This window comes from Phaethon aethereus (assembly GCF_964289735.1).
Source record: "Phaethon aethereus genome assembly, chromosome: 12".
NCBI classification, from domain to species: Eukaryota; Metazoa; Chordata; class Aves; order Phaethontiformes; family Phaethontidae; genus Phaethon; species Phaethon aethereus.
In genome coordinates this window covers 22,055,542-22,074,523 of record NC_138588.1, presented here as the reverse complement: position 1 = coordinate 22,074,523, position 18,982 = coordinate 22,055,542, and the positions used below count along the sequence as shown (strand labels likewise).

Below are 18,982 nucleotides of genomic sequence, written 5' to 3'. Positions count from 1 at the left end.
CTCCATCCTACAGGAATTAACACTACTGATCCGTGCAGTGAGGAAAGATCAACGTGAACTTTCAGAGATGGATCATCTGTAGGCACTTCAGAGTAAGAGGAAGAAAGAACCATCAGTGTGGTTCCAGGGAGCACAACCGTTTACTCCCACACCAAGACGAAGAACTTCTCTTCCCCGACTCCTTGCTGCTTTGCAGCATGCACTGCATCAATGACAAGGGATCACCCCCTCTTTCTGCTTCCCTCCCCCATTTGAGAAGGTGGAAAACCTCCTTAGCGTCATGCTTTCTCCGGGAAACTGCTGCTTGGGTCGAGCCCTGTTTGAAAAAAAGACTATCATGTTTGCTCTGCTGGGCTCTGCAATGCATAACAGTGTCTGCATTGCAGTCGGAAACTGCAATCCAACACCATCTGTCCCTTCCACTTGCAGCACTGCATCACTCCAGGGAGTCTGTTCTTCAGGGGGGATCCAGGGAGCGCCTGGCTGTCCTGTCCCCTGGTACCCATGACAGCCAGCAAAAGGGCAAAATGCCCCACCTATTTGTATTAGGAAGCTGAAACTAGAAATGGCTGCTCAGTGAAACTGTGTGAGAAGCAAGACAGGGAAAGGGCACTGATTTGTTTTAATTTCATTATTTTTGAAAACAAATTCAGTACAATCAACAGCCAATAAACTTAAACTGTCTTCAACCACCTTATGGAAAGGAAGTCAAAGAACAGAGACAAGCACTGCTTGTGGCTACATGTAAATCTGTATGAAGGAGCTGCTTTAACAGCAGCCTAAACCACCAACTTGCCTTTCCTGAGTGTTCTCGGATTAGAGGACAGGAAAGCAACGCAACCAAGGGACAAGATGACAGATCTGGAGATATTTCATTGCTCTGTTCAGTCTCTGACTTACTTATTCACACTGGGAAGACACTTCTGCTTTATTTACCTCCATCTCTCAATGCACGTCCTGCCTGCCTGCGCTATGAAGCAAATTAACCTAGTAGTGAATTCTTCAGCCATCTCTCCCTACACATCTGTACAACCCCTTGCACAATGTCATCCCAAACTCCAGCAAGGCATTATGCTCTGCTCTAAGTGAAGCTTTCACAAATTATACCACCACAAAGATGAAGCCTGAAATCTCTAAAGTATGCACCAGTGCTCTCCCTTGCGAGTCTTGTGACGCTGGGAAGAGGAAACGGTTCAGCTCTATTGTGAATTAATGTTCTGACAGCTCGGTGCCATCTAGCCATGACTTGCATGGCTGCTTTCCCTTCACATTCCCAGGAGCACACTCTGCATTAGATCATGCTCTGCATCAGGCTCTGCTCCAAAGCAGAAGAGCAAGTACGGGGAGGAAGATGAAATTGCCTTGACCACCTTTCCTTGTCTTGAAAATATGCTCCTGACATGTGGAGAAAGCTGCAGGGAGCTTTCTCTCTGCTTTGGAGAGCACAGAGACAGGAAAAAACAACTAATTTTCAAGCTATTTGTAAGGTTGTGGCTTCACTGACATTACGCCTGACAACTCACTATGTGTGTTGGAACTCCTGTGGGAACAGCACAGGGTCCAGGGGTAGTGGGGCTCTTGCTTTTCACCACACCTTTATGTCTTTAAATAGACCCTATTTGTCTGCACGTTGCTCTTCTTTCCTCTTCCCCTTAAGATAGTGTCAGAGAATTTAGAAAGCAAGGAGGTTATAAATACATCACCAAGTCATTATTCAAGAGATAAGCATGTAAAAGAAGATGATGTTTGGCTAAACAAATGCCACAGGTACTGCAAATCAGCTGTCTCTAGACCTTTCCTCTGAACTGTATCTGGACCTTTTGGGGCTCTGCGAGGGCAAGACCATGCTGTCTGGCTAACTGCTCCACTCACAGGCAGCTCACACTTCCTGCAAGGGGGTTCACCTGCACTTAACTCTCCTCCCAGCCCACACATCATCTCCACAGATTATATATATTGTGATTGTGAAGCAGATAGTACAGTCTCAAGTGACTAAGTAATGCTATGCTGAAGGCCCTCTCGGGAACCTGCTAAAAGCAAAGCATTAGACTCAAGACACAATGCTTTAGCATTCACACTGGCATAAAGTAGGAGAATGGGCATTCAAAGAAAGCACTTTTGTGTAATACCAGCATAAGTGGAAAAAAGATTTTGGATGCAAGTGCATCACAGCCTCTGCTCACCTCCTCCCACTGATGGATATAGCGGATGAGCCGGGAGAGCCGCAGAAGCCGGAGGAGGCTGAGGATCTTAGTGAAGCGCACGATGCGCAGTGCCCGGGCTGTCTTGTACACCTCAGAATCAATGCGGGTTTCAACAATCAGGAAGATATAGTCCACAGGGATGGAAGAGATAAAATCCACCACAAACCAGCTCTTCAGGTACTTCATCTTGATCCTCTGTGGGTCTAGGATGATCTCTGTGTTGTCCTCCACCACAATGCCTGTTCGGAAGTTGAGGACAAGGTCGATGAGGAAGAACGTGTCCGAAACCACATTGAAGACAATCCATGGGGTAGTGTTTTCATCCTTGAAGAAAGTGATGCCCACAGGGATGATGATCAGGTTCCCTACCATCAGGAGCAGCATGGTCAAATCCCAATAAAACCTGGACAGCAAGACAGAGACATGCGAGATCAGCTATAGAGTGGGAGATCAGGGAGCCCAGGTCAACAGAACTGATGTACTTTATGCACCTTTACTGTTATTCATTGCCAATGCTCTGCTAGGCTGCCTGATGTACTCAGGGTGCGCAAGCTACTAACTGAGTACTTAATATCACAGGAACACTCATCTTCTGGCTTAGAGGGTTCAGAAAGGAATTGAGTACATGGCTGGACATGCCCACTCAAAAACTGCGACTCGGACTTCAGAGCCACCCAAGAAGAGAATGACACACTTGCAGTTACTACAGCAACTGTTAGGTAAAGAGAGAGAGGGAGAACACAAGTATTTGGAAGGCTTCAGAGTTCGTATGCCAATAAAGCCGTTTAGGGTTAAAATCATCAGGCGTGCTCCTACTGTCTGATCCTTCTTTAGAAGTAGTTAGCACTGATAGCATTGGGATCAGGATGGAACTGGAGACTATGCTGTGATCTACAGTGTTCAGTTTAGATCTCTTGCTGAGCCAAGCTTACGCTGAGCCTGGACTTTAGGAGGTTAGTGCACACTCCATAGGCTTCGGTGTTGTACAGAAATAATCAATAAAGCTTAGAGTCACGTGCTTGGAAATACCTATTTCATCTCTAAAGTAAGCAACGACAACATTTAACTACTGTTCCATGAATCACAGTCTCCAAGAAGCTTATCTTCATTTTAGTGCCACACCAATGTTATCCTTACAACAACATTCATTTTTGATTTTGAAGGCACTCACAGTCTGAATATAGTTCCTAATTCATTTGTTTGGGATTTTTTAAAGATTTTCCCCAGGTATTAGTGTAAAGATACACAATCACACAATGTTGCCACAACTCAGAGTGAGGATTAAAAACTTCTGGGTTTCATACTTTGTTGAGGAGTCTCACAAAGGAGCCTCACTGCCCAACACAGTGGTGCTCCAGTCCCCTCCAAATGTTTCACATGTAGTGATGCCAATGTGTTGTGGTTTCACATCGCCAAGTTTTCATCAGCTCTACATTGTATACTACAGCGCGGCTGCTATAATATAGTGAGGTATCATAAACACTTTGTATTAAGGTGCACTTGTCACAGCAAATGAGCAAAGTACACAGAGCAAACCACTTCCCAGGTTTGTTGCTTAAACCTGAAGATGCAACGTTCAGAAGGCTGCAGTGGCTCTTCCAGTCAGTCACACAGCTTAGCATGGTGTTTTACTATTATTAATCTCTTGAGTACCAAATAAGCCTAACTTCCTAGACCATAGAAAAGGTGACAGCAAGTTAACACAAGGAGAGAACAGAGCCTTCCTTTAAACCAATCATCTCAATAGCAGTGAAGCCAACAGGGTGACTCTGGATTTACCATGATGTAACGAAGGAAACTGTTGGGTGTGCTGAAGAAGGACATGCACATGCTGCTTCTCTATCTGTCTGATAGATTACAGTCAAAATCACTGAAATGTTTTAAGAGAAATAGATTTGCCTTAAAGGTCCTCAAAATCTAGCTTTGGTAAGAGTTGTTCAGCTTAAGCCTTGGCCTTGGACCAGACTGAGCTGCTGCAGAACAGTATCACTACAGTGAGGCAACTACACCGATTTGTTAATCTCTCAGCAGGAAAACAAAAAGGTCAGAATATGCCTTAAAAGCCTCCTCTATATAGATTCTCTCTCCCTGTTAAGAACGAAACACTTTAAAGCACCTAAAAGCGTATTTAAGATTCCAGCTATTACACATGTACAGACAGGGTCACAAACCAGCAGCACACCAGCAATTCCCAGAAACATTCACCAGAAGCTGATGGGAACTGACTTCAGTATGAGCAAAGTTACTCACTAACGAGGTTTCCAAAAATGTCATCAACTATCTCTTTCTTGCTCTCAAGGTGCCATGCAGGCAAATCCTTCACTTAGTATAAAGATACAGGTTACAGTTAGTGCCGGTAAACACTCAGCAATGAGATTTGTCCATATGCTTCTAAGAGCAAGGCCATGTCACGCAGTAATATGCATTAATACTGTATAAATCCATGTTGCGGTCTTCCTTATTAAGGGCCTGAGATGATGCTGCAGCTTTCCTAGTCAATTAATCTAGATAATTGCACAATAGCAAGAAGCCTGGAAGCGGTGTGTATATTATTACTGAAAATAAATAACCTCCCAGCCATCTTTAATTTGCCTTAGGGGATACAGAAAGACATATGCAAAAGAAGATTATTTTTCCCAAGTTTCAAATTAATGGCATGAGACAGACATGGCCAGACATGCAGAAATGTAAAGGTAAGTGGCTTTCTTGAGAGATCTTTGGATTTTTGTTACTCTTATTTTTATGCTGGCTGGTGATTTCAATACTTAGTGGCAACTGGGGACAATGAGAACAGCGGCTCACAGTTTAAGATGTTTTCCACACACAAAACCCCAGTAAAATGCTTTCTGCCTGACTGTAGCACCGCAGTCTCTTACAGTCAAGCATGGTCATACTACAGTCAGCTGTCCTGCATCCTGATTTACAGCACTTCTTGCTATTCCAGTTCTAAGATCTTCAAACTCACCTCACACACGCTGTTCAGTCCCAGTCTGCTATTACTGCTGAACTGTCCACAGAGGATCACGGTTTGCAACGTGGGCAAGCAAAGATGAAGTGCTAAAATTCATTGCCATGGGTTTCTTAAACTACAGTTCTCCTCAAGGGTGTACTAGTGACTCAAGATTATTGTCACAGGCTGCTCTCAGTTCTGACCTTTAAAGCCAACACTTACAAAACAGAGAAGGTAAACTTTTGTATCCAGCGCACCCCTGCTAATAAAAGGGTATCCAAGGTGTCAGGGAGGAGATAACCTTCGGACTCTACAAAGGAGGCAGAAAAAGCGGAAAACCACCAAGAATTTGGTCTGCACAACAACTCTAGCACAGGAAGTTCACCTGCCTTTACAATGTAAACTGCCTACAAGTTAACATTGAACTATTAAGATTTCCACAGCTCCTGCACGTTTTACCCACATATGAAGCATGATCTGCTCAGGCTGGCATCACTGGATTTAGACTGAATAGACTCTCAGGGACTGCAACACCTCAGAGGGATAATATCATCCGTGTGTCATTTTGTATTTACACTGAGGAACATCTTTTCACTCCCTGTAAATTATTGGCCAGAATGACTAACGGTGCATGTGATGTATGTAAGGGCAAGCACCAGCTATTAATAACCCAAGTTTTCTGTATTTCTGTTGTTCCTTTCACCCAGGGATTCCACAGAGCTGACAGTGATGAAATTGGCTCTGCTGCACCCGTGAGAGGCATATAGAGTTATTATCCCTGTCTTGCAGATAGAGAAGCCGCATGGCAAAATTAAGAGAATGGGATTTGTCCACAGAAGTCTGAGGCTAAATAAGGGTTAGGACCTGAATTTGATTCTTGAGTCTAACCAAATCTGAAGCTATTCGTATGGCTTGAAAAAGAGTTTAACAGAGATGCAACTCATGGACACCTTCCTCTGATATCCTGTTTTCTTCTCACTTCTCTTCCTGTTTTCAAAAGCCTACATAAAAAATTAATAAATATGAATGTATTGTTTTATTACAGTTGACTCGGTGTGACCGAACCACTCACAGCACAGGGAACAGCCAGTATTATATAAACTACATGTCTTGTTCAAACATACTTGTTTTTTATACTACATCTTAATCTATGCATACTTCTTAGATCTGAAAATTACATTGTAACATGCACCGCTACCTCCGATCTTTTAATTCCTAATATATTATTTAGTTGTAACAGAATGTGTCTGAGAATTAGTGTGGCAAATACACTCCAAGAATACACGCTCTTTAAGTATAGTTGGTGTCACTCGGTTGATTTGATAGTGTGTACACTTTGTAGGTGGCTTGCGGTTTTTGACCAGAAAGTTAGATCTGTTCTGTGTGATCTGTTAGATCCTGTTCTGTCTAATGCATAACGTAACAGCAGGCTATGAATACTGCTTTTGGACGTCATCTTTCTAACTAAATAAACCTTTATTTTTTTCAAAACTATTCCATGATGCAGTGTAACCAATTACAGTGCGTGAGCTCAGGAAGGACTGTGACCAATTGGAGAGAAAATAGTGAATTGCAGAGGTTAACCCAGTCAGCATCACTGTGCCAGTACGGCATTCAAAACCAGCCCCTGAGTGAGGCACATGTGGGGCCTTAAGTTCTCTTCTTGCTCCATGATGTTTGCACTGTCAAGAGAAAATAGACTTGAGCAACTTCATCTCTCTAAATTAACAAAGCTTTTTGGTTGTTTTCAGCTTGTGCTGAAAGGCAGCCAACTCTGGGTTGAACTGAGGCGCTGCCAGTTCAGTGCACTCTGAAAGTGCACAGAAAGGATGCAAAAATAAAAATGCATCAAACAGAAAGAGCCAGGGAGCCAGGATATTCTCACCAGCAATGGAATGTAGCTCAGACAACGTGGCCAACCTTCCTAACCTTACAAGAACAGATCTTTAATGAACGTAATTTGCTAAAACCAAACCCAAAGACAAATCCAATTGCTCTACCAAGCCCAGGCAGGAGCACTGGCTGGGTGCTGACTCAAGAAACAGAGTGCCACCTACTGAGTCACAAATGACATCTCCATCCTCTGCTCTGCATGGGGAGGAATCGCTACATTATTCCTTTAAAGAGGTGATGAAAACCTGCCCTTTTCTCCAGAGTGGCAGCTCCCTTCCCCCCTCTCTGGATTGCACGTTGAATTAGACACTGCTGCGCTCACCAGCAACTGTCCTGACAGGAAGGAGGTCACACTTTAACTCCCAGGACCGCTAGTCGGGCTAGAAATAGAAATCATCTTTTGTAAAGATCATTAGCGGATGTCAGTGTGGCTGGAGCAGCAACGGTGGGAGGAAAGAACAGCCATTCACGCAGGTAACTGAACACAGAGGAGAGAGAAAGAAGCAGGGAGAGATCCTGCCCTGTCTTCAGAAGCATTACTTCTCCCAGATTTGAGTAGGCATATTTCTACTGGAGAGTTACAAACTTTGCATTATTCACAGAGATGATAGGAGGAACACGGTGATTCATGGCTCCTAAACACACTAAAGGACACTTAACCAGCTACTGAGTCCAAGAATTCACTTGCTAGAAGAATTAATTTATTTCTAGTGAGTTTTTCAAATACTTGTGCACTCAAAAACCTCTTTGAAATGAATACCCACCAGAAAAAGATTTAAATGACTTTCAAAAATATTCTGCATGCTGTATAATGGGATATGATTAGGGGGACCTAGCTAAAGAATAAGACAACAGTTTTAATTCCTTCTGACCAATCTATGCAAATAATATGTATCCTCTGCCGTCCTGAATAAATCCCCCTGAGAGCACTGATAATTAGCCATGTACTACGACAGCATGAGGAAAAGTGCTCTGCTGTGTCCCAGCCTCCTCTAGCATTCCCTGGCCTGTTCCTTCGGCAGCGCTGACTGCTTCTCATTCAGCCATGGTTGTCCCTGTCTGTTACAGAACATGGGCTGCACCAAATTGAGCTTCACTGCCAGTTGTTGCTGTGCAAATAAATAGAAAATATATAAAACTGTGGAGATACACACAGGTATTAAGGGCTGGGGTTAAGGGCTGTTAAGGGCTACACTGCACCTCAGGGCCTAAGGAAGACATTCCAACCATCTCCTCATGCTGACAGTAAGGAGGCAGGACCGGGAGCCTGGTACAGTTGCTAGTCTGAACTATTCATCTTTCTTTTGAACTTAGATGCTGTAGTCATCAAGATGCCTCAGCTGGGTATCAGAGAGTAAGTGGTATCAGTGGGTTACTCAGATGGGATAAAATTCTGCATGTGATTAACTGTCCTGTCAGGAGCAAAAGGACTATTAGCTAGTGATGAATTTCAGGTCCTTACATAAGCAGGTGTATGATTAGGGCTATCTCACATACAGCATCCGCAACAAGTGAAGTGTATGCCTTGGAGCACTTTGCCTCTAGGTTTCTTAAAACTCCTATGTTGTCGTGGACAAAATTTTCTTTGAATTCGACTGTCTGTTTTACTTGAGGCAAGATATTTTCCAAGGTCTGTATTTTAGCCTTTCACTTAGATTATCTCGAATCTACATAACTGCTCACCTAATTCCCTCTGAACAGTGCAGCATCCCATACCCTGTTTAGAGTTTAACACATATGCTCATATTGTTATCTTAAAATATAATTACATGGATTTTGGTAAGTGGAAAATTAAGCAAGCTATTACTTACATAATAGTTTAAAACAACATTTGCAGTCCAAGTAAGGTAGCATGTTAGCTTCTTAGTTGCTTCTCTATCATCAATTTTTAAGTCTAATGCTGCATTATTAAACAATAATCAACACCCTGCATTTCTCAAAGTAATGTCCCTACATCAATTAAATCCCAACAGATAAAATTAAGAAGGTATTATCACCCTACATTACAAATAGATAGACTAAGAGATACTAAAGATTTAAGTAACTTATTCAGAGGCAGAACTACTATCCAGAAAATAATGGTTGCCTAGTTTCAGAAGAGGTTTCCAGTCATGTTCTATACTGTAATTTGATCACTAGCAGCAAAGGGGGAATTTCCTTTCTTTTCCATTGTGAAAATATAAACATACACATTACTTAGTGATATTTTTGTTCCAGCTATAATACTTGACAATTTTCAAACAACACGTTTGAGGCACTGATGCATTTACCCAATTATAACACAGTACATTATGACTTATGCCCCTTTAACTTACAAAACACAATGCATTATATCAATATGAGTTAGCTTAAATTATTAGTTCTTTCATAGTACCTACAATACACCCACTCTACTGTCAGGCTTCTTAAAGAGATGAAGATTTGCGTGACAAGAGATTTTTACAGGAGAATTCAGAAGAACTGAGAACTAGTAAAGCAGACCTTATGTCCAAAGTAATCTACCTGGGAACGTGTTTGTCTGAACAAAAACCAAACAGCTCAATGTTCTGAATAAACACGGAGTTTGGTAGCTGTTGGCACAGCTCCTGCTGCCAGAGCGGACCACAGAGAGCACTGCGGCAGGCAGCCCTCTTGGATGAGCCCCGGCTTTTATTGCCGTGACTATAAAAGCGTTGGACATTGTGCTTCGCAACGGCTGTGGTCAAAAACTGCAAAATGCAATGTGAGCTCGTTACTAGAGGAATTACCTTTTCCATCAAGTATTAGCTAAGGAAAATTGGCAAAGCCTTCAGGTCGTGTAGGCTCTGGTCTCTGCAGGGAGCAAGAATATGGCACATGCAGGCACCTCCAGGGGTATGTCCCCTCCAGAGCTCTTCTTAGATAGCTGGGACGCTCAGCATTGCCTATGGGAGCTGCTCGAGGAGCCACCGAGAAACCGACTGTCCTTCACAAAAAACAGATTTATCAAAATGGAGACATTTCTATGCCCTCCATCTAGTCAGTTTAAGACAGGCTTTGTAAATCAGCCAAGGCAGACAGTCCTGATGTTCTGTGACTTTGTTAGAACACCTTCGTTCTGTTTCCTGTTTTTCTGTCTCAGAAACCCCAAGTACTTTCTATTAATTATCTCTGCGCTGAAGTGCACCAGTCATGAACCAAAACCACATTAAGAAAAGTATTGTTCAAGCATGTAAAATAAATATGGAACCTTGTCCCAAAGAGCTGCTGACATCCCTTCTCATAAGTGTATTTAACTTTCACTCAGATAGGGAAGCTGATGATAGAATTTAAGTGACTTGGCTAGGACAACAGCACTCTAACCACTAGATAGTACTATCTTTCACTCAAGTTCCTCCAAATGCCATATGGTGTATGTGAACCACACAACAAGTGGTACCACTAAGCTCAGTTTCATGGAGACTGAGCAGCCCTTGCGGGGTGTCGTTTCATTACAGTCTGAGGCAGGGCAGGACAGAAGAGTTCATGGAGACTACAGCGCTGCTGCCTGCCTTGCATGTGTCCTGGGATAATGAGACTTCTGGACATCTAATCTGTAAAGTCAACGTCTACCACCTAACCTTGCAGTGTGCTTAATAGAAACTATTATAAGCATTTTCAAGTTTTAAGTGCAATCTGCCATTCAATAAATGCATATGTATTGGAACAGTTACACCTAGTCCTTGGTCCACAGACATACCATATCACACAGAAATGGTCCCCCACAACATCCTTCTCTCTAAACTGGAGAGAGATGGATTTGATGGGTGGACTATTAGCTGGATGAGGAACTGGTTGGATGGTTGCATCCAGTGGGTCAATGGCTCAATGTCCAGATGGAGATCGTTGACGAGCAGTGTCCCTCAGGGGTCCATACAGGGACCAGTACTCTTTAGTATCTTTGTCAATGACATAGTGGGATCGAGGGCACCCTCAGCAAGTTGGCAGAAGAAACCAAGCTGAGTGGTGCAGCTGACATGCCTGAGGGATGTGATGCCATCCAGAGGGACCTGGACAAGCTCGAGGAATGGGCCCGTGTGAACCTCATGAGGTTCAACAAGGCCAAGTGCAGGGTCCTGCATCTGAGTCAGGGCAATCCCCGGTATCAGCACAGGCTGGGGGATGAAGGGATGGAGAGCAGCCCTGCCAAGAAGGACTTGGGGGTGCTGGTGGATGAAAAACTGGACCTGAGCTGGCAATGTGTGCTCACAGCCCAGAAGGCCAACTCTACCCTGGGTTGCATCCAAAGCAGCGTGGCCAGCAGGGTGAAGGAGGGGATTCTGCCTCTCTTTTCCGCTCTGGTGAGACCCCAGCACAGGAAAGACATGGACCTGTTGGAGAAGGTCCAGAGGAGGCCATAACAATGCTCAGAGGGATGGAACACCTCTCCTATGAAGAAAGGCTGAGGGAGTTGGGGTTGTTCAGCCTGGAGAAGAGAAGGCTCTGGGGAGACCTTCTTGCAGCCTTCCAGGACTTTAAAGGGGGTCTGTTAAGAAAAATGGGGACAAACTTTTTAACAGACCTTGTTGTGATAGGACAAGGGGTAATGGTTTTAAACTAAAAGAGTGGAGATTGAGACTAGATATAAGGAAGAAATTTTTCACAATGAGGGTGGTGAAACACTGGCCTAGGTTGCCCAGAGAGGTGGTCGATGCCCCATCTCTGGAAACAATCCAGGTCAGGTTGGACGGGGCTCTGAGCAATCTGCTCTGGTTCAAGATGTCCCTGCTCATTGCAGGGGGGTTGGACTAGGTGACCTTTAAAAGGTCCCTTCCAACCCAAACTATTCTATGATTCTATGAAACAATACGCTCCTGCACTTAATTTCCAATAATGCTGAAACATAAACATGTCACAAGAATAAGAAAAGTCATGGTGGATTCTGCATGAAGTAGTCAATTGACCACTCTCCTCAACTCCCGCTGTCTTCCTGCTTGCAGATATCATCCTAACAAATTAAACCATATCTTAAATCTATACTTAGAACCCAATCTTCCCAGAAAGGTAAAAACAAGATTTCATTTCCCACTTTGGGGAACACACACACAGAAGAGATAGCCACAAGACACTTCCGTTTGTTTCGGCTCTAAATTTGGAACATGGAGGACAATAGAGCACACATCCCATTTCCAACTAAAAACAGCATTAGTAATATTTTCTCACTAGCCTGGACACAGCTATGACTAGCTCATGGAGAATTCCCCTGTAACAAGCTGCAAAAGCAGTGAAATTTTTGTGGTTACTACCTGTAGGAAAGCTTATTCCTTCTCTTTTTGAAGGCCCAAAGAAGAACATTTACACACTGGGCCTAGATAATTTATTGCTGTCCGCATAGCACCGCAGAGGTGATCAAAGATATAAATTGTTCTGCAGTGGAAATTCATTGCAGCAGTGGCTGGAGAAACCATTGGGAAGATAATAGGGTACAGAGTCAGTGGGAGATTTATAAGCACAAGTTTCCTCTAGAAACCAAGTCAGTGAAACCACTGGCAAACCAAGCTCCAACCTGTCTGGACAGACTCCTCTCCCTACTGGTGGTACATTAAACCATTTCAGGCTCCCTGTTGAGGGAAGGTATGGACAGACTGCACACTAGCTGCTGGAGGTCTGGGATTACCTCCTACACAGCCACATCACTGCATAAAATCTGTTCCACTCCGTGGTTGTCTCATCAAACTTCATCAGAAGGAACGTGCAATACCACATCCTCCCAGAGTTAAAGAATTAAGTATAATTTTCTATTTGTAGCTTTTAAGCAAAACTGTGCTCATGACAGAAAGCCCAGGCCAGAGAGCTTAACCCTCTCTTCATATCCCACCCTGCTGCACTCATTAATACGTGTTGATTCCTCCCCTCCTCTGCATCCTCCCATGCTGAATCCCAAATGTTTTCAAGGTGTTAGATGTGTATTGATTTCATAGAACTCCCAAAATACATTATGTATGAGACTGACACGCTAAGCGCCTGGCAATTCTGCATTGTTTGATCTTCTGAAATCTCTCATTTGTATGAATATGGAAAAGTTCCTCTTTGTTTGCTGTCCATTGATCCAGACGTTGACCCTTCTCTGTGTGCATTTATCTCTGATGATTTAATAATGAAAAAGACCAATAAACTGAGGAGAGGAAGGAAGCCCCTTTAGGGGGACCTATTGCCATGGAAACATGCCATACGTTGCTGTAGAGAACGGATAGATCAATAAGGGCTGCACCTTCCAAGTCATCATGAGTACGTTGTGGAATGTGAAGCACTAAAGCCTAAAGACATGTATAAGTTGTGACGTTATGAAGTTCAGGCCCTGACCCATATCCAAAATCTAGGCTGACTCAAATTCAAATGTTCGGGCAGTCTGTTAGAGGGTGGATCTGCACTAGAGAGTTCTGAATTGTCTCAAAAAGCAGCAATATTGGGCCAAAGGTTTGATTTGTACCTGAGTATATGGAGGAATGGGACTGTGTCTCATTTTGGAGTGCCCAGACTCCAATTTCTTGGAGACATACAGGTAGAGATTACAAAGCCCACTTCTCTGAATCTGATCTTTCACCCTTACTTGCCAGAGTATTAACAGCAACTCACACTTAGAGGATTCAGTGCTGCAGGTACAGACTTTACAACTATATAGATGATATAGATATATGTATAGATGTATATTAGTTCAGAGTAAATGCTACTGCAAGAGTGGCAGAGGACATATGACACCAACTGATGGAGCAGGTATCTTCCACCAACTTATCTTCTCGCTAACTTACAAGGATAACAGGCTGGATTTTTAATTATTTTGTATTGACATGGCTCTCTTGGAATAATATGAGTTTACATGAGATGAGGATGTCTGTACCACTAGGAAGCCAAATTTACTAAAATTAAACACTAAAATAGGGGAGAGAGATGGCATGAGTCACATAACAAGATAAGATAGTTTAGAAAGTGGGGGACAGTGCTGGGCAGTTCTGCTTCTGCTAGCTGTTGTTTTGCTGACAAATTTATGCCCTCATGCTCTGCAGTAGGCCACAAAGAGGTGACAAATGCATGCAGAAGATAGCCAAGTCATCTGCCAGGCTAAGAAGATGACTTCTAGACATCCAAGATGCTAAAAATGTTCCTCCTAGGCATTGCTATGCCACAGCTTGGTGTTGATTAGGAATCACAACTCCAGTCTGCCCAAATAGAAAATGGGGTGAAACAGAAGGTCTCTTATTACACCACCTAGGCTCTCATAGAGGCTCCTAGAGACCCAGGTTTGGGTTACCCACTGTAACCTTTGAACCATGCACCACCAGGACAACCATCTCTGCAGCAGGTCACCAGTGGGCTTAAGCAGCCTTAGAAACAAGTATGTATGTTGTTTAGCTGAGTAGCTGCCATTTACATCCAGTTACCTTATGATGAAAGACCAAAAAACAGAGGAAGAGCTTCCTGTGCCTGAGGATGGATCAAACCTGAACCTGAATGCAGCTGTTGTTCAGCTGCACAAAGCAATTTACTCAAGAAATACATCTCTGCTTGCAGAATGAGGCACCCGTGCTCTCTCATATTCTCTCTTCAACTTTTAAAGTTACTAGGATTCGTGTCTGAGACAAGTAACTGCATCTGCCAGACTTCCGCACCCATGCACACTTATCCTACCACTCTACATGAGCCCTGGATATGCCAGATGGGGCAGGGAGAAAAAGCTTAACCTCTTTCCTGCTTAATGGCAGGATGGGAATCCAAAAAGCTGCTACAAAGAGGTGACAAATTAGTTCGGTGTTTTCCAGTGGTCTGCTGGAATGATCATATTCAAAGCTGTGTTAGTCTAAAGGCTCAGAACTTCCTAAACCACATGGTCACTGAGGAGAGAGAAAGCCAGAGTAAAAGAACACATTGCCTGCATGTAGCTTTCATCCCTGACAAGGACACTTCACCACAGACCTAGTGGTTACACAGCACAGGGGTAACAAGTCCTCAGAGTTCACTCCCAAGTCAAATGCCTTTAAAAGGTATTTTTTCTCGGTTAAAAACACTTTGGCCAACAGGGATGGCAACTCTACTGCAACTTTTCTGCCTACTCTGTGAACAGAAGTATGGCTTCAAGTGTTAAAGGCTGAGAAAGTGCCAAAGGAGCAACGTGTAAGGACCATGGATTGGGATGGATGGAGTATATATTTTGTACTGTTTCCAAACTTTAGCACCTATTGATCAGTATTACTTTATGAGAATCAGCAGAAGAACACTGATTTACATCATTACTTTCAGCCCTGGTGGGAATGTTAATGCTGGTGTCACTGTTTCAAACAAGCTTCAGCATGAAGTGCCAGCCATAAGCCTCTTTCTGTGGGGAAGAGAAGATGGGGGTGGGAGGAAGTAAGACATCTAAAAGACACATGAGGTAGTGACTATGTGTGTTTCAGGTTCAAAAGCAGAAAATATTTTTCCTTCCCAACTCTCCTGCTGCTAACATCAGACTCCTGTTTGCAATAAGTTATTCAGGCTGGATTGGAGCACAATGAATCCTCAAAAAGACTAATGCTGCTGGGATCTTGGGGCTATTCAGGTATCCGAGACCCCAGACAAGAGATGAATCACCTTCTAAGAATGCAGCAGTTAAGGAAAAAAAAAAGTCCAATTGCCTCTGATTAGTTTAGGTCTCAGAAGAAACATACTGTGCTAAGACTATGCTTATCCAAGGCATCCACGTGAATCCACTACCCTCTCCAAACATCGGATGCTGAATTAATTACTGTATATACTAAAACAGTATGTAGCTCACGAGACTTTTTCCTTTTGACCTCAAAGCATTTTATATGGCAGGTGGCCGAGTCTCAGCATCAACATCTGCCAGCTGGAGAAACTGAGGCACACAGAGGCAGTTATTGCTCGAGTGCCTCACTCATATGGAGGTCCACAGCAGAGAGGAGAAGAGAGACCAGGAATCCTGACATCCACTCGAGTGTCTTAAGGGTACTCAACTCAGCTCACAACTTAGCACTTCAGCTCCACAGAAAGGCAGTTCCTTATGCAAGGAGCCACTGTGCTCCAAAGCCCTCTTCAGTTTCTGAGAAACTATTATTTGCTGTCCCTGCAAACATTTCTGCATTGAACTGACTGAAATGAGGAAACCCAGCAGAAGCTTAAGGGCAGCAGGAGACTTGGGGAAAAATGAGGAGGACTTGGTGAATGCTCCGAGATAGGAGAATGGAAAACTCAGGAACTGGATATTTAAAATACATACTGCCTTAGAAATGATAGTCAGACACACTCCTCACCCAAACAGGATGCTTTGAATCACCAGTTATACAGAATATCAAAAATTCAATGGCCATTGAATTCAATGGATTATACAGAATATCAAAAATTCAATGGATTTGGGACATGTAAGGCCTCTCCCCTCACGCCAGATTGGTAGGAGCCATTTTGGCGTTTCATCTTCATGTGTGGCATGGAGCATGCTACTTAACACTCCTGCCAAGGAAGCAGGGGATCTGGGCATTTTCACTTAACACGTATCTGGCTTTTGCCAAGACACAGGATGTTGATGGATCTCTCCCGCTCTTTCCAGGACACGCTGCAAATTTCTGACATTTGATCTTTTGTAGAAAGGGCACAACTTTGGTGGGGATTCTCAGGGAATTCTCCTGTATCAAAGCTCTAATCTATGTTGCAGGGTCTCAGTGACCCACACGGTCCTCTCCAGCTGTTTGTTCCAGTCCAGAAACCTTCTGGAGCAAGTTGTAACTGCAGCCCCTTCTTTTCCTCACCATTCAGAATCCCCACTACAATCAATGGGAGTTTGTGTAATACCACTCTAAAAAATATACAAAACAGGAAAACACTGGTTGCAAAACACAGCAGCCTGCTGTAACTCTACTATAATGTCCAGCGCTGCTCCTCCAATATATATAGTACTTTTCTGCCAGAGACATCCAGACAAATAGTGATGGGTACCACTAAAGAATGCTTAGATAAATCTTTTCCAGTATGGGCTGGTCTTGATCTGCTCTATTTAAGTCAGTGGAACACAGCCATTGAGCCCTGGGGGAGCAAATGCCAGCCCTAAATCATTTCTTTGATTAATTGTTCTTGAGAAGGAAGAATTCATTAAGCATTCTGCTCAGCAATTAGAAATAAATATATTTTTAGAATGAACAACCTGCCAGAAACAAGTTGTTTCAGAAATATATTCAGATTGATGCAGCCCATTTTCCATCAATACATAAGAAGGAGGCTCCAGCCTGCCAATTTCCACCCTAAGCTAGAGGAACACTGCAGAAAAAGGTAGGACAGTCCTGTTGCTGAGGAACTACTGCTGCTGCCTACACAACTGAAGTTGAGATTCTGTGAGCAACTATCTAGAAAATAATGTAGTTTCTTTGTATATTAGTTTTCCAGACATAAAATTGGAGTAAATATCCTTGCTATTTCACAGAAATATCACAAAGCTATTTCTACAAACAGCTGGGACAGTGCAGATATGATAGTCATGAAAAACCAATAAATAATGAAAAAAACCCCTTGTATTTGCACTTAACATCAGGGTTCAGATGTGCTACATAGTGAATGTTAAATAACAATCTCTTTAAAGATTTTTGGACATATGACCAATGTAATTCCCACAGAATTCAGGTATACTTTAAACATGCAAGTAGTTTTGTTGACACACGAAACAATTACCAAAAAGATGGCAGGACAGGTATCTATTCCAAGGCAGTGATATTCAAGCACTTTCCTGCCTATCTAAGGTGCAGATTCCACTGACAAATGAAGTTTAAGTGTATATTTTAAATCTACGTGGATCCTGGTTTAAATTATAAATCCCCTTACTTCAAGGCAAGAACTCATCACAGAGCTTTTTCTATTTTCTTTTCCTCTTTTGGTGAGGATTCAATTTTCACAGGAGAATTCATGCCTGAAGCCCAGAGAAGTACATGCAACTGCAAGACGAGCAATGGCACTTTGCGGATGCCACAGTCCCCCTCCCCAATCTAGAAAGATGTACTTCAGGACCCAAATCTGGAAGAAGAAACCCTAAAAAAAACTAAACATGCTCTGAGTACTGAAAGTTACAGCCACAAAAGACTACTCCAGACTTTGAAATTTTGTGTCTTAAAATAAAGGACATCTTGTGCTTGTGGTGCCTAGAGGCAAGTCTGCCCTGTTTTGAGTACCTAGTAAGGCAGCAATGTCTCACTGAATTCCAGCTTTTTCAAGAAGCAACGTGAGAACGCACTCTCAAAGGCCGCCTTCTCTAAAACATGGAACGTACTTGTAGTTTTTTACTTCTACATATACAGGACCCAATTTCAAGGCCACTGTAGCAGACACGGACTTAACCTTCAATTTCAGCAGGAGCAGGGGTGTGCTAGCGTGTTATGTAAATTAGCAGGGAACTTGTGCACTTCAGTAACAGTTGATTACACAATTTCTTCTTTTTCATTAATCTAGTCCTTCTGTTTAAGTAAGCTGAGTAGTTAGGCCAAAGCTAGGGGTTTCCTCTGTGTTCTTTCAAATTCATCCCACCAGAAATATATGTGGTATGACTCAGCCCAACTGGCTGGCACTGAGTAGATCACAGAAAGGATGAGAAGGAGAAGTATGAAGATGGTTCACTGATGAGGGTACCTGGAAGAAAGCTCTGCAAGTCACTTGAGCCAACATCCTCAGCACTCCCTGGTTTCAGCAGGGAACAGCAGAAGGGCTTTCACTGGAGTCCAGGAAAAGCAGGTAGTAGATTAGCTCTGCTCTCAAGTGTATCCAAAAACATTTTAGTTCATTAGATATTCAGATCATAAATTAGGGATCTCCTTTATGAAAGACATCATTGAATCAGAAATAGCTATTTTGTGGGCAAAGAGCAGAAAATTCAGTGCTCTAAAATACTCCACTGTAGCAACAGAGCGCTAGCCTCACTAAATCCTGCTTTGAAGAGCCATTCCACAAACATCAAAATGTGAATGTAATC

At 43.0% G+C, this 18,982-nt stretch overlaps 1 protein-coding gene across 1 annotated transcript in view; it reads right to left on the bottom strand.

Annotated features, from left to right (window-relative positions):
• The window catches only part of HCN4 (hyperpolarization activated cyclic nucleotide gated potassium channel 4), a 106,647-nt gene that overhangs the window by 71,781 nt on the left and 15,884 nt on the right, over positions 1-18,982 (bottom strand). The window contains exon 2 of the mRNA XM_082005403.1: positions 2,184-2,607. Within this exon, the coding sequence (XP_081861529.1) occupies positions 2,184-2,607 (424 nt within the window). The remainder of the gene's footprint in view (positions 1-2,183; positions 2,608-18,982) is intronic.